At 35.5% G+C, this 13,640-nt stretch overlaps 1 protein-coding gene across 1 annotated transcript; it reads right to left on the bottom strand.

Annotated features, from left to right (window-relative positions):
- Positions 1–4,927: 4,927 nt before the first annotated feature.
- Positions 4,928–5,741, bottom strand: LOC120082569. Its single transcript, XM_039037802.1, has one exon. It carries the CDS (start codon positions 5,606–5,608, stop codon positions 5,156–5,158), a length of 453 nt encoding a protein of 150 aa, XP_038893730.1. The 5' UTR covers positions 5,609–5,741; the 3' UTR covers positions 4,928–5,155.
- Between the last annotated feature and the right edge of the window lie 7,899 nt (positions 5,742–13,640).

Genomic DNA, 13,640 nt, shown 5'->3' with positions numbered 1-13,640 from the left:
TATGGAACACACTTCGGGGGTGTTTGATAAATAGGTATGAGTTGAGTTGAATTGGGTATTTATTACCCATGTTTGTTAAGCCCATAAAGAAAACCTATGGGTTATTAAAACCCCTTTTTTACCCACTCAAAACTCTCCTTTTTTATCCCCTCAAAACTAAGACCTTTTATATTAATATGATTGTTTTCAAAACTTATTATATTAGAGAAATATTAGACCTTTTATATTAGAGAAATATTATTGTTTTACTAGAAGTCGAGGGTTGAAGATTGGATTAATGTAGAGGTTGAACGTTGAGAACTCGATAAACAAAGAAAAACTTAGAAACAATATGTATATTAGGGTTGTCGTAGGTTGAAGTTTCGACATACATAACTCGAGAAACAAAGAAAAACTTGGAAACAATATGTATAAAGGGTTGTACATAAGTCGAAACTTCAACCCTGGACAAGTGAAATCTCACTATTTTTGTGATGAGGATCTCGCTAGAAATGTAAGCTGAATCTCGCTATGGAAGGAAATCTCGCTAGAAATGTGGGCTGAATCTCGCTAATTTTGTGATGAGGATCTCGCTAGAAATGTCGACTGTTGAAATGTAGAGCACACACATGGGTAGACTTGCATCGTGGCAAAAGGAGAAGTATGAGCTAAGAGCGAGATCGTTGAGATCGAGACCAGCGAGAAAGTGGGAAAGAGCGAAATTGGAGAGAGCAAGACCAACGAGAAAGTGGGAGAGAGCGAGAGTGGAGAAAACGAGATTTTGAGCGAGAAAATTGGAGAGAGCGAGATTTTGAGCGAGAAAGTGGGAGAGAGCAAGAGCAGCCTGTGCGTCAGCCACGCCTTGTCCGGTGCTGCAATCGAACGTCACGCCTACGCAATTGAAGGGCACGCCACGCCTACGGATTTCATTTTCAAATCACAAAATCATAAATTTCATAAAGGAGAGGGAGAACAGTGAGGGTTGAAAAGAACGTATCAATTTTGGATGAGGAAATCTCCCAATCTACTCGTGTGTTTGGAGTGATTCCAAAGCCATCTAAGAGCTCTGGAATTCTAGTTTTCAGACTAGGGCTGTCGGAGGAAAAAACTCAAAGGAACCAGGCTGGAGATTGAAAAGAAGGCAGAAGGGTCAGACTATCGAATCAGTCTGGGCCAGTCTTGAAGATTCTGTGATTCCGGCCAAACCACGAGGAGTTCTGAGCTGAAATTTTAGGATAAGTAAGCTTCCTAAGACATTTTAGAATAAGTTTGTAGAAGGAAGTATTTCAAAATAAGGTTCAGAACTATGAGTAATCTAAGTTGTAAGTTGAATCTGGATTTTAGGGGTGAAAAGGAGCTCGAAGAGCTACTAGAGTGAAAAGCTCCTAAGAAATTGTGATGAATGACTAAAATGTTTTCGAACTAAAACGTTTTTTAAGCTGTTTTGAATTACAACATTTACAGAAAGCATATTTATTAAAATAATTCTCATGCCTACTAGTTTTATGAAGCTGTTTCCAAGCAAGTTTGAATTGTGAGTTGAACGCATGCCTACTGTTGCAAAACTATCTACATATGTTTATGTATTTTATCCCGCATGCGTTACCAACTTTAAAGCCATGTTGTATATGTGTTATACTGTACATGCTTTAAAGAGAAAAGTTGTTAAATAGTTTTGGTAAAATATGATGCCGAAGTACAAGGAGAAGGCATCCACCCAACTAGATATTGAAGTACAAGAAGGTATCTATTGGTACTGAAGTACGTTGGAGAAGGTACCAAACCAACGGGATACTAAAGTACGTTGGAGAAGGTATCCTAATAGCTCGATACTGAAGTACAAGGAGAAGGTATCTGAGCAGTAGTACCTAATGTGGCCACAGGTGAACTAAGTCGGAGATTGAACAAAAGAGTTCTCTCTGGACTAGCAATTGGTGTTGGGACTATTTTACTCGTTATACAGTACTTTGATTTGAGAAATGATTTTACTGTTTTATGTTTAAAACAGTTTTATATACATTACGCTTGGAAATTGTTTATGCTGCATTAAATTATATTTCAAATAAAACTATCTTATGAAATTATGCATGAGAATTTACTATGTTTTCTCGATCACTCACTGGGCGTAAGCTCACCCCGTTTTCAAATGTTTTGTTTTTTCCCCCCACAGGTAGCAGTCAAATCCTCTGAAGATAGCTCTGCGCTTGCTCTGCCACTAAAGGACCAAAAGACTTGTAACCGTTTGCTAGGTGGTTACTGTTAATATTATACACATGTTACTATTGTTCATATAGGGACTAGGATTTGTGAGTTTTGGGACTCGTAAATCTAGTGTTGTAATGACTCTAAACATATTATGTTTCTAAGTTAATAAATTGTGGGCCTAAAGACGTCTCGTTGCATATGAATTATAATTGGTATCAGAGTTATTCCACAAGAGTTATTAGGCAGTAAGTGTCAGCCCAAGAGTTGGTAACTGCTGCAGTCACGCCTTTCTCTAGGCTAAGAAGGTGGTCTGGGGCGGAGTGTGACAATAAGTATCGAAAAAAACATATATTTTGTGAATATTTTTTAGATATATATACATACAAACATTCAATATGAAATATACATACCTTCAATATATATACAAACATTCAATATATATACATACAATATACAATATACCAATTAGTTGAGCAATAATATGAAATATATTTTGTTGATATGTTTTACCGATTGAAAAGAATTAGAATTATTACAGTTTTTGAAAAGAATATATGAAAAATAATCTATTATGTTCTACAAATTGAGAAAAAAAAATTGAGATTGTCCAGTTTATGTCATAAATGATTTGAGAAAATACTTGTATATTTGAAAATTAATCAACAATAGCAAAGCATAAAACTAAAAAAATAAAAGAATGAAATAAAAAATAAACAGAAAAAAATAGAACTAATCTCATTCACAAAAAACTGCATCAAATCCTCCAACTCAACTCTGCACAACAAACATAGACAATAATTACCAACTTAACTCAACTCTGCACAACAAACACAGACAATTTAACTCCCCAGATAATATAACTTACCAACTCAACTCAACTCAACTCTCTACTTTTATCACATACCAAACACACCCTTCAAGTTTTTAAATAACAAGCCTAAAGTAAACTCTCAACATTTCGCCACATCACTAGTCAATCCTACCTATTGACTTCGATTTCTTTCTTCCAAGAATTCTAAAGAAAGAGCTTAAGCTCGACCCAAGAATCGAGGAATAAATCTTAAATTTGGAGGTTCTTAAGTTTTAAACTTCCAATTTCTCCAAAGTTCCAAACATCAAACGTAGAATACTACTAGTCTGCTGACTTCTTAACCGAAAAACAGTTTGTAATAAACAGTTAATTACAATCCAACAAATGATGCTCAACAGATTTCTTACACAAGTTACAAGTCGCATCAACAAGCTAAACCTCCTTCAAATGCTAATTAACCGCTACAAGTTTCCTACAGCTCTTACTGTAACTGAACACAATCAGTTAATCACTAATCATCTTCGCACACCCCTTCAGAAAATAGGCATTGCCTTCCCCCTTCCCGCATTTCTTCAAATACACATTGTTTTCAAGCTCTGGCACAAATTTGTAGCCAAGCTTGAATGTCCTCCTCCTTATAAACGAATGCTGGCTACTTCTTCTACATTCCATTGTAGATAAATTATTCAAAGAGACTGCTACAACGTGATTGCCTCGTAATAACTATTGAATGTGGATTTAAAAATCTGCATGTTCCTTAATAACCTAGCCATTAGTTATAAATTTGAAGTACTTCCTTCTCATACATTCAATAGTCAACCAACCACCATACCATAGCAACCACGTCTCTGCTAAGACATCCAAACAAATTGCAACGACAGGACACTAAATCAACCACACTGGAAATAAGGGAAATTACAAGAAAAGTAATGTGCCTCGGTATTCTAATTCAAGAGTCTTTCTAGATGCTAATGCTCGACCCCTGTCTCAACGTCCTCCTTAACCCAACTAGTAGCACTTTTCTCCTTTCCAAAATACTTCTCCAATCGCTCTAGCTAGCTCCTAATTTACCCTCCAGAAAGCAGAAACATTTAAACACAGTTGTGACTAACCAGAAAGCCTGTTTTCCTAAATTACAACTCAATTATCCCTCACTTCAACCCACCTTATCAAAATAAAATGCAGGTTTAACAAGAAGCCAGTGAATACCTTACTTGTACAGCCAATTTATCTATCTGCACACACCAACATGCAACTCGAAGCAGTCATCACAGATATCGGCATGCTTAAAACAATATATTAAGGTTTATCACCCTCCTCACATGCACAAGAAATGAAATTCTTCCTCACTCCTAGGTCCTAATCTATTTTCAATCTTATAACTTCAAATACATTATTGTAGGAAAAGCAAAAATTAACTTCTGTACCTAAGTACTTTCCAGGGCAATTAACAGAAATATTCAGCCAAAAGTGAAATTAGAATGGCTACCATCCAAAGCAGTGTTTGAGCTGGAAAATAAAAACACCTGCTCTTCTTAACCTGGCTGGAAGTCCATGTTCAAGACATCTAAAAGATAGTCTTTCCTCACTTCCCTGCAAAAATGAACAGTGTCATCTGCAAGAGATGGCGTTGGAGCCAATGTGAGCTTAGTTTGTAATTGACATCCTCCTGAAGTTCGGAGGTTTGATCCCCACCCCATAGTTGTTGTACTAAAATGTTGGAATTGAAAATCTGAAGCCTGATTCGCCGCTTAATCCCACGAGCAGAGTTACTATTATTCTTACTCAAAAGGCTAGAACGTTACCTTCCGTGCACAAACTAAATAATTACCTATGAAGGAGATTCCCTTGATGCCGCCCTATTTGATTTCGCCGTAAATACCATTTCTTTTAATTTACCTTTATCGACTTCTAATGGAGGAGAAAGAACCCTTGACGAAAAGTCGAAAATCATTATTCCAAGTGAAATGCCAATCATGAAATACCAATCCCACACCCCACCCCAAGAAAGGAAAAAGAAAAGGCATAGCTCAAATATTAGCATTTCCCGAGTATCTAGCCAGAATCAATCGGAAAACAAAGACTACCAACCACCTGAGAATTCATGACTAACTAAAAGGAAAACAAAACCACAAAAGCGAAGACTAGTTTCTATCAAATTCAAGAAGAATGCTTGGTAAGATTACTAACAGAGCTCCAAATATTGGTGAGAGCCCCAAAAACATGGGGCATCACAGTCCCAATCCCACTCAAAACAGACCCAGAAGCCAAACCTAGGGCAAAACTCTCGGCATAGCCTGGCTTGGAGTCCAACTTTAGGTCGAGAATGGCAAGACGGTTATTAGTGGCATCGATCTTCCTTGAAGTCTCGACCAGAAGCTTGTCCTTTTTGCCTCTGCCGGAGGAGATGATCCTAAAGAGAGCATTCTGAAGGTCTTCTATTACCTTGATTGAAGCATCGTGAGAAGTAAGGCCTTGGGATTCGTAGTGGGATATGAGTTCTTGTGGGGAAGGAGGCTTTCTTCTTCGAGTTCCTGAAGACGTCATGGGGTTTGCAGTACTGTTGTCTTGGGGGAGAGAATTTGGGGGCGCTGATGAATGTGATTCCCCCATTGCAGCTCAGAGCTGAAGGAAGCCCTCTCGATTTTGAGATAATGGCTAACGGGAGGAAGTAGGACAACAGGAAAATGGGGAGACGTCCCGCGACAAAAGTAAACCTACACCACAACAGTGTTTAAAATGTAGAGGTCGATGGAAACATAAAGTGATCTTTTTCTTTATTAATTCTGGCGTCCCACGGATTTTCATATAATATAATTTAATTGAAATATCGATTTACCCTTATTTCGATATTAAATTCATAAAAAAAAATAGAAATACCGATAAAAATATCAATAAAAGTTGAATATTATAATTATAATATTTAATATTAGTATTTGATAATGATTTTTTCCTTTTTCATAAATAATACCTATAATCATTTTTGGTTAAAACAACGCTTTTGTTGTCTGAGACTTTAACGAAAACTACGATTTAGTTCATAAATTTTGTAATGGACTAAAATACAATTATATTATGATCTCTCATTAATATTGTTTAAGTGCTTGTAGTTTTAAATTTGTAGCAATTTAGTCATTGAATATTGATAAATAACAATTAAGTCGATCAATTTTATAATTTGTAACGATATAGTATCTATTGTGAAAAATATTATTAAAATTTAATGAAATTTATTACAAATGTATATCGATAAACCAATCAGAAAATCTTTTTTTGTGAACTATAAATATTAAATCATTATGTAATAAAATTTGATACTTAATTTTGATAAGATTTTTCATGATAAAAACTAAATTGTTATCCATTTTAAAGTACATGGTCAAGTCATTACCGACTATTAAGAATTGAATTGTTACTTCTATTAAAGTTTAAAGACCAAAAATACTTTTAACCATTAATTTTTAAACCAAAAGTTACAATAGGAAGCAAAAATAACATAGGGATATTTGCAAAACTAGCAATTATTTTTCTCAATTTATAATATTAAATTTAATTTTCATTTTTCATTATTTCAGTTCTTTCTCATTTGCATAGGAAATGTATTTGAGGGAAATTGTTATAAATAGTAACAAAACGGAATTAGGCAACACGGGAATAATATTTCACATTTTTTAAAAAATTCCTAAATTACCCTTCTTCATTTGAACTTCGTGTGTGTTTATTGATCGTCGATTTCCTTTTCTTCATCATTGTTCGTTCATGATCGGCCTCTTCTTCATTGTCACTAAGATTCGTTCGTCGTTTAGTTCATCAACAATGCAATCGACCTCTTCTGGTACATCGTTGTCGTCACTTCTTCTTCACCATAAAATTTCCAACCAAAACCACATATTCATTCTTCTTCATCTTCAGTATTCTTCTTATTATTCAATCAATCAGAATTTAACAACTTCTTCTTCTTCAATCTTTGATTAGAATGTTCTCCAAAAACCACTTTTCAATTGAATATGCTATTAAAATTAATTATCTGTCTGTTTGTTATTTCTTTCAACTGTTTTAGCTTAAACTCTATCACTTATAGAAAGTGATAGATTTATATTACAGTTTATCGTTGATAGATTGCAATAGGTACTATGGATTTGTATTTGAATTCTATTTTGGTTGTGTTTGTAAGTGATAAAACTCTCTCTCTATCGGTGATAGACAAAGATGAAATTTTATCATTGTCTATAAGTGATAGACAATGATAGAAAATATTATGTTGGGTTAATCAATCTTCACTAGGCCCAAATACTCAAGATCAACACTGGAAAGATGAAAAAAAGGCTAAGAAAGATTTTGCCAAATCCTCGATGCTGGATACTCGACGCTCGATTGCAAATTTCCTTCTTTGTCTGGTGAGTTTCTGTTAAATCCTCAATGGAACTCGATGAATACTGAATGATACTCGATCTTACTCTATAAGTGTTGACCTTTACTCAATGCGACTTGAAGGTGAAAACGAACAACTCGAAGCTACTTGATAGAGAAGATTGATGCACGATTCCACTCGATACTCTGTATTCGATACGATTTGAGACGAGATTGTATGGCGCGCAATTGGCCGAAAGACAATAGTCGAATGAACAAAGAAGATAAAGACAAAAAGAAGAAACGCAGAGGTTTACGTGGTTCGGTAAGATTGTCTATGTTCACAAGAAGATTCAAGTTCTTTTACTTAGAAGATTGCGTACAACTTTTGTTTGTTTACAGAAAATTAGGAAATGATGAATTCACTCTCTGTTTTTGTTCTTTTGATCAGAGGTATTTATAATGCATACCAACACAAAGTTAGTTATAAAAAAATAATAAGCTGAGGTATTTGAGTCACAACTTCTTCGAATTCTCCACCTTGACTCTAATGCCTTGCAATCTTCTGATCTTCCTGATTCTGACCATTCTGTCTACCCTGTGTCTGGAAGCTCAAAACCAATTGTTCTAGACATTTAACCAACTTAAGCTTTGTAACAGGTTTTGTCAACATGTTAGCTGCATTGTCTGATGTATGGACCTTTAGAATTTCTATCTCCCCTGTCTTATTTTATCTTTGATGAAATGGTACTTGATATCAATGTATTTAGTTCTAGTGTGGTATTATGGATTTCGGGACAAATGGATAGCACTTTGGTTGTCACAGTAGAGTTTCACCACTGTTTGATCTATTTCAAAGTCTTTCAGCAATCCCTTAAGCCACAATGCCTCTTTGATTGCTTTTGTTAAAGCCATATATTTAGCTTCTGTTGTAGATAAGACTACTATAGGTTGTAGTGTTGCTTTCCAGTTGATTAGATTAGGACCATAAAGGAATAGGTAACCTGTTAAGAACTTTCTTTTGTCCAAATCATTAGCATAGTCAACATCTACATATCCATAAAGTTCTAAGTTTGGTTCAACTGACTTTTGGTAGACTAATCTTGAGTTTTTAGACCAAACTAAGTACCTTTGGATCCATTTAGTAACCTCACAGTGTCTCTTACTTGGGTTATGTTGGGTTTTATGTCCTAAAATCTTGCAGTTTGTAAAATAATAAATATTTTCTATAATCAATATACTTGTTATTGATTTCATAAATTGTACGAAAGTCTAAATCCAATAAACTAAGACCTATGACTATTGTATGAGTACTTGAACTTTATGTGGAGACATAAGAGTGGATCGGGTTCGAGTAAATAGTCAAAATGATCTATGGTACATGAATAAGGTTGGGTACCTTATTCTGGTAATACCATTGGATGCGACCTACACTGTAGTTGTTACAAAGAGTTGTAAAGTGATACATACGATGTGATCCTAATTCGTACATGTTATGACATGAGGAGTGGGGGCGTCTTATGCAATGAGTTTGCATAAGATTAGGACCAAGAAATAAGTCACTCTTACTTTGTAACATTGTTTACTGTAGAAGACCGACTATTTCACCTGGATGACCTAGGTAACTCGATCTTAATCCTGAGTTTACTATGAACTCCTGTTTATTCGGGATTGCACTTAAATTTGCATAGTTGAGGGTTGGCTCAACAACGCCGGCTCAATAAGACTCCCATTTCAGGGGTAAGACCAGATAGATAGTTGGGGACATAGGGTGCAAGAAGGAGTTCATACCTACCCGATTTAGGGATAGAAGAAAGGTTGTGCCTCTCAAGTACTGAATCTAGATTTTGAACAAGGGGCTCCACCCCCTCACTAGGCTGATAGAGTTTTGTTTGGTGATTGGATCACAAACCAGTTGTTCATTAGAGAATCAATAGGGACTTGAGGAATAAGACGTAATCTCGAGGGTAAAACAGATATTTGACCCAGTCGTTATTACGAACAACCTGTGAAGGGTTGACTTACTGATTATAGTTAAATCATGTGGACATAATATATCTACAGTGAGAGAAGTGCAACTATGGGCTTTAGTGGAGTGACCCATTAGTTAACGAATAGAGATTAATTTGGTCTAATGAGTTTAGCCAATTAATCTCGGATCGTTGGAGCCCATAATCTGTAGGTCCGCGAGGTCTCCCTACTAACTCCTAACGGACTAGCTCTAGAATAGCGTGATAAGTTAATTTGAAACATTCAAATTAGAATTAAGGAAATTAGTAATTATATGAGATATAATTATATGTTTAATTGTATAATTAAACGGAATAGGAGAATTTATATTTAAATATGATTTAAATATATAAAGATGGATATGTGTTNATATATAAAGATGGATATGTGTTAAAATTAATTTAATATTTGATATTAAATTAATTAAGTTTTATTTAATAATTAATTTATGAAATTAATTAAAATTTTCATTTTTAAAATCAAAATAGATTTTATAAAATCAAAATAGATTTTATAAAATCAAATTTTGATTTTTGAGATAAAATTGAAAAGGAAAAGAAAAACATACAAAATGGAAAAACAAGATTTTCCATTATACATCTCCTTAGTTGCTCACTCAAAATGCATCTTCTTTGCCTTTGCCTTGTCTTCTCTAAGTATGAGCTGCAACTCATACAAGTCTCTCCTTTGCATATTGATCTGCAATATAATGAAGAGATTGGAGTGAAAATCGGGCATGCAATCTATAGAGAATTCGAGAGAAAATTCGGTTTGAAGAAAGAGTTCTTCAACTAGATTTCTGCAGTGAGCATTTCTTCTTCATCCCTTGATTCAAGCTTGTTTTGAGTCCCACAACTCAATCTAAAACACCAAGAGAATATTGAGGAAGATCTTGAGGTGGCTACAATAAGATATAGAGAAGATTGCAGCTGGAGAAGGAGCTTTGAAGAAGTTCTACAAGAGGTATGTCTTGAAACCCATTTATCCTGCAGAAGCATACTTTATATTATGCCAAAATTAGTGGATTTGAATACTTAGATGATCTTTGTGCTTCCGCTGCTGTTGATACAATCCTACAATTGGTATTAGAGCACCAAATAAGCATTCAATTCTGTTTAATTTTGGTTTGGTGGTGTTTTATATGAGAAATATGACATTGGTGCACTGATATAGTTTTTTTAGTTTTGGTTGTTTAATTCTCTTTAATTTCTCATTTAAATTTATAATTGGCTCTTGCTTGATGAGCTTTAATGTGTTCCCAAGAGTATGTAATTTATTTGGAGTCATTAGAGTTGAAATTAAGCTATAAATCGAAGAAACAAGTGAAGAGGCCGAGTTGCAGTTCCAGAAAATCAGCCTCTGTTCTTATCGTCGTTAAGCTATGCATTAAACGATGTGAAGAAAAGCTAAGCGATCATGTAGTTTTGGGCGTTGATCATTGAGGTATTGTGCGCTAGACGATCGTGTACCTACTGGAGCTAAGTGATGCATTGTATTGCTATATGATAACACTACACGATCGTGTAGCTTTGGGTGGGAGCTAAGTGATGCAATGAAGAGCTATACGATAGCTCTGGGCGATCGCTTACCACGATCGTTTACCTTTGATCGGGAGCTAAATGATGCGTTGAGTTGTTAATCGATAGTACTATGCGATTGTTTACCTCTATGCGACAGCTAAGCGATGTGTCGAGTTGCTAAGCGATAGCATTACGCGATCACTTACCTTTGTGCGGTAGCTGGGCGATGCGTTGAATGCTATACGATGACATTAAGCAATCGTTTACCTTTTGCGCACGCTAAACGATCGGCTTCATGAGTTAGACAATGGAGCTAAGCGATCGTGTAGTAAATTGTCCGTGCTAAACGATGGAGCTGCGCAATAGTGTAAGACACTAAGCGATCATGTAGCTTCCTTTGGCACTAGACAATGACACTATACAATAGAATAAAAATACTACACGATCGTGCAGCTTTGCTAAATGACCAAGCATTTACTAAACGATCAGGAAAAATGCAAGATGATGGTCATCATTGCTAAACCTGTCTCTTATACACATCTAGATGTGTATAAGAGACAGACTTGAAGAATAAGACGTAATCTCGGGGGTAAAACAGATATTTGACCCAACCGTTATTACGAACAACCTGTGAAGGTTCGACTTGCTGATTATGGTTAAATCATGTGGACATAATATATCTACAGTGAGGGGAGTGCAACTACTGTCTCTTATACACATCTAGATGTGTATAAGAGACAGGTCTGGTTCAGCTTCGAATGGTTCTTAGCTGGTCCGATTCAGACTTGGCTGGTCTGGTTCAGACGGTTCGGGTCCGATTCAAGCTACTTGAGTTTTTTTGGAGCGGTTCAAGAGTTGTTTAGAAGCTGTTTTTGTAATAATTAGATTTTGTTTGTTTTTTTGCCAAAACTAAAACCATATCAGTTAGTGTTTAATTATTTATGCATGTGATGTATGTTATAATTAAATAAATCTTGTATGTGCATACAATATACCATGTAGATTTAAAATCCCACCGTAGGAAACATGTAATATGCATTGAAAAGTATGTTATAATTATTATAATATATAGTATGCATGTTAGGGTTTCTTGTATTTAATATAAGTGTTATATTAAATATTGAATGCCTTATGTATGTTATGGATGTTTAGCATGTCTAAAGTTTTATAAGTTGTTATAAAATTGGATTAGACATTTAAAATCCATAAACAACAGCTACATGCTCACGTAGGTTGACCACCTGTTTTAATTGTTAAAACTTATAAAACCTAGGTTACAAACTTAACCGGTATATAATCCTATCTAAGTTTGGGGGTACTTAAGTTGACGATTTACAAAACACCTCCTACTTGGGGATCATGGCCGAATTATTGAGCGTTGGTAACCGGTTTTATGAGCATACGTGAGTGATGTGAGGTAATAAAATGGTTTATCACCTAGACATGTATGCTTGATTTGTTACTTGTATGTAAAAGTTATGCTTTTGGATTTGGGGTTCTAGGACTATTTGATAGAACATGGAATTATTTCGCAACTCTCAATGCTGAGTACACCTCAGCAGAATAGTGTAGCGGAAAGGAGAAACAGAACCTTGTTGGACATGGTTCGTTCGATGATGAGTTACGCTTCCTTACCGGACTCGTTTTGGGATATGCAGTGGAAACTATGTTGGGTTTTATGTCCTAAAAACTCACAGTTTGTAAAATGATAAATATTTTCTATAATCAATATACTTGTTATTGATCTCATAAATTGTATGAAAGTCTAAATCCAATAAACTAAGACTCATGACTATTGTATGAGTACTTGAACTTTATGTGGAGACATAAGAGTGGATCAGGTTCGAGTAAATAATCAAAATGATCTATGGTACATGAATGAGGTTGGGTACCTTATTCTGGTAACACCATTGGATGCGACCTACTTTGTAGTTGTTACAAAGAGTTGTAAAGTGCTACATACAATGTGATCCTAATTCGTACATGTTATGACATGAGAAGTGGGGGCGTCCTATTCAATGAGTTTGCATAAGATCAGGACCAAGAAATAAGTCACTCTTGCTTTCTAACGCTGTTTACTGATTAAGACTGACTATTTCACCTAGATGGCCTAGGTGACTCGATCTTAATCCTGAGCTAAGTATGAACTCCTATTTATTTGGGATTGCCCTTAAATTTTCATAGTTGAGGGTTGGCTCAATAGCGCCAGCTCAATAAGAGTTCCATTTAAGGGGTAAGACCAGATAGATAGCTGGGGACATAGGGTGCAAGAAGAAGTTCACACTTACCCGATTTAGGGATATGAGAAAGGTTATTCTCTTAAGTATTGAATCTAGGTCTTAAACAAGGGGCCTCACCCTCTCATTAGGCTGAGAGAGTTTGGTTTGGTGATTGGATCACAAACTAATTGTTCATTAGAAGATCAGTAGGGACTTGAGGAATAAGACGTAATCTCGGGGGTAAAACAGATATTTGACCCAACCGTTATTACGAACAACCTGTGAAGGTTCGACTTGCTGATTATGGTTAAATCATGTGGACATAATATATCTATAGTGAGGGGAGTGCAACTATGGGCTTTAGTGGAGTGACCCACTAGTTAACGAATAGAGATTAATTTGGTCTAATGAGTTTAGCCAATTAATCTCGGTTCATTGGAGCTCATGATCTGTAGGTCCGCGAGGTCCCCTTACTAGCTCGTAACGGACTAGCTCTAGAATAGCGTGATAAGTTAATTTGAAACGTTCAAATTAGAATTAAGGGAA

This window comes from Benincasa hispida, chromosome 8 (genome assembly GCF_009727055.1).
Source record: "Benincasa hispida cultivar B227 chromosome 8, ASM972705v1, whole genome shotgun sequence".
NCBI lineage: Eukaryota > Viridiplantae > Streptophyta > Magnoliopsida > Cucurbitales > Cucurbitaceae > Benincasa > Benincasa hispida.
The sequence above is the reverse complement of the archived record's forward strand: the minus strand, read 5'-3'. Positions and strand labels throughout refer to the sequence as shown.

Bases quoted from the DNA above. Each gene is read 5' to 3' on its own strand.
- LOC120082569 (XM_039037802.1), bottom strand. From the start codon at position 5,608: ATGGGGGAATCACATTCATCAGCGCCCCCAAATTCTCTCCCCCAAGAC.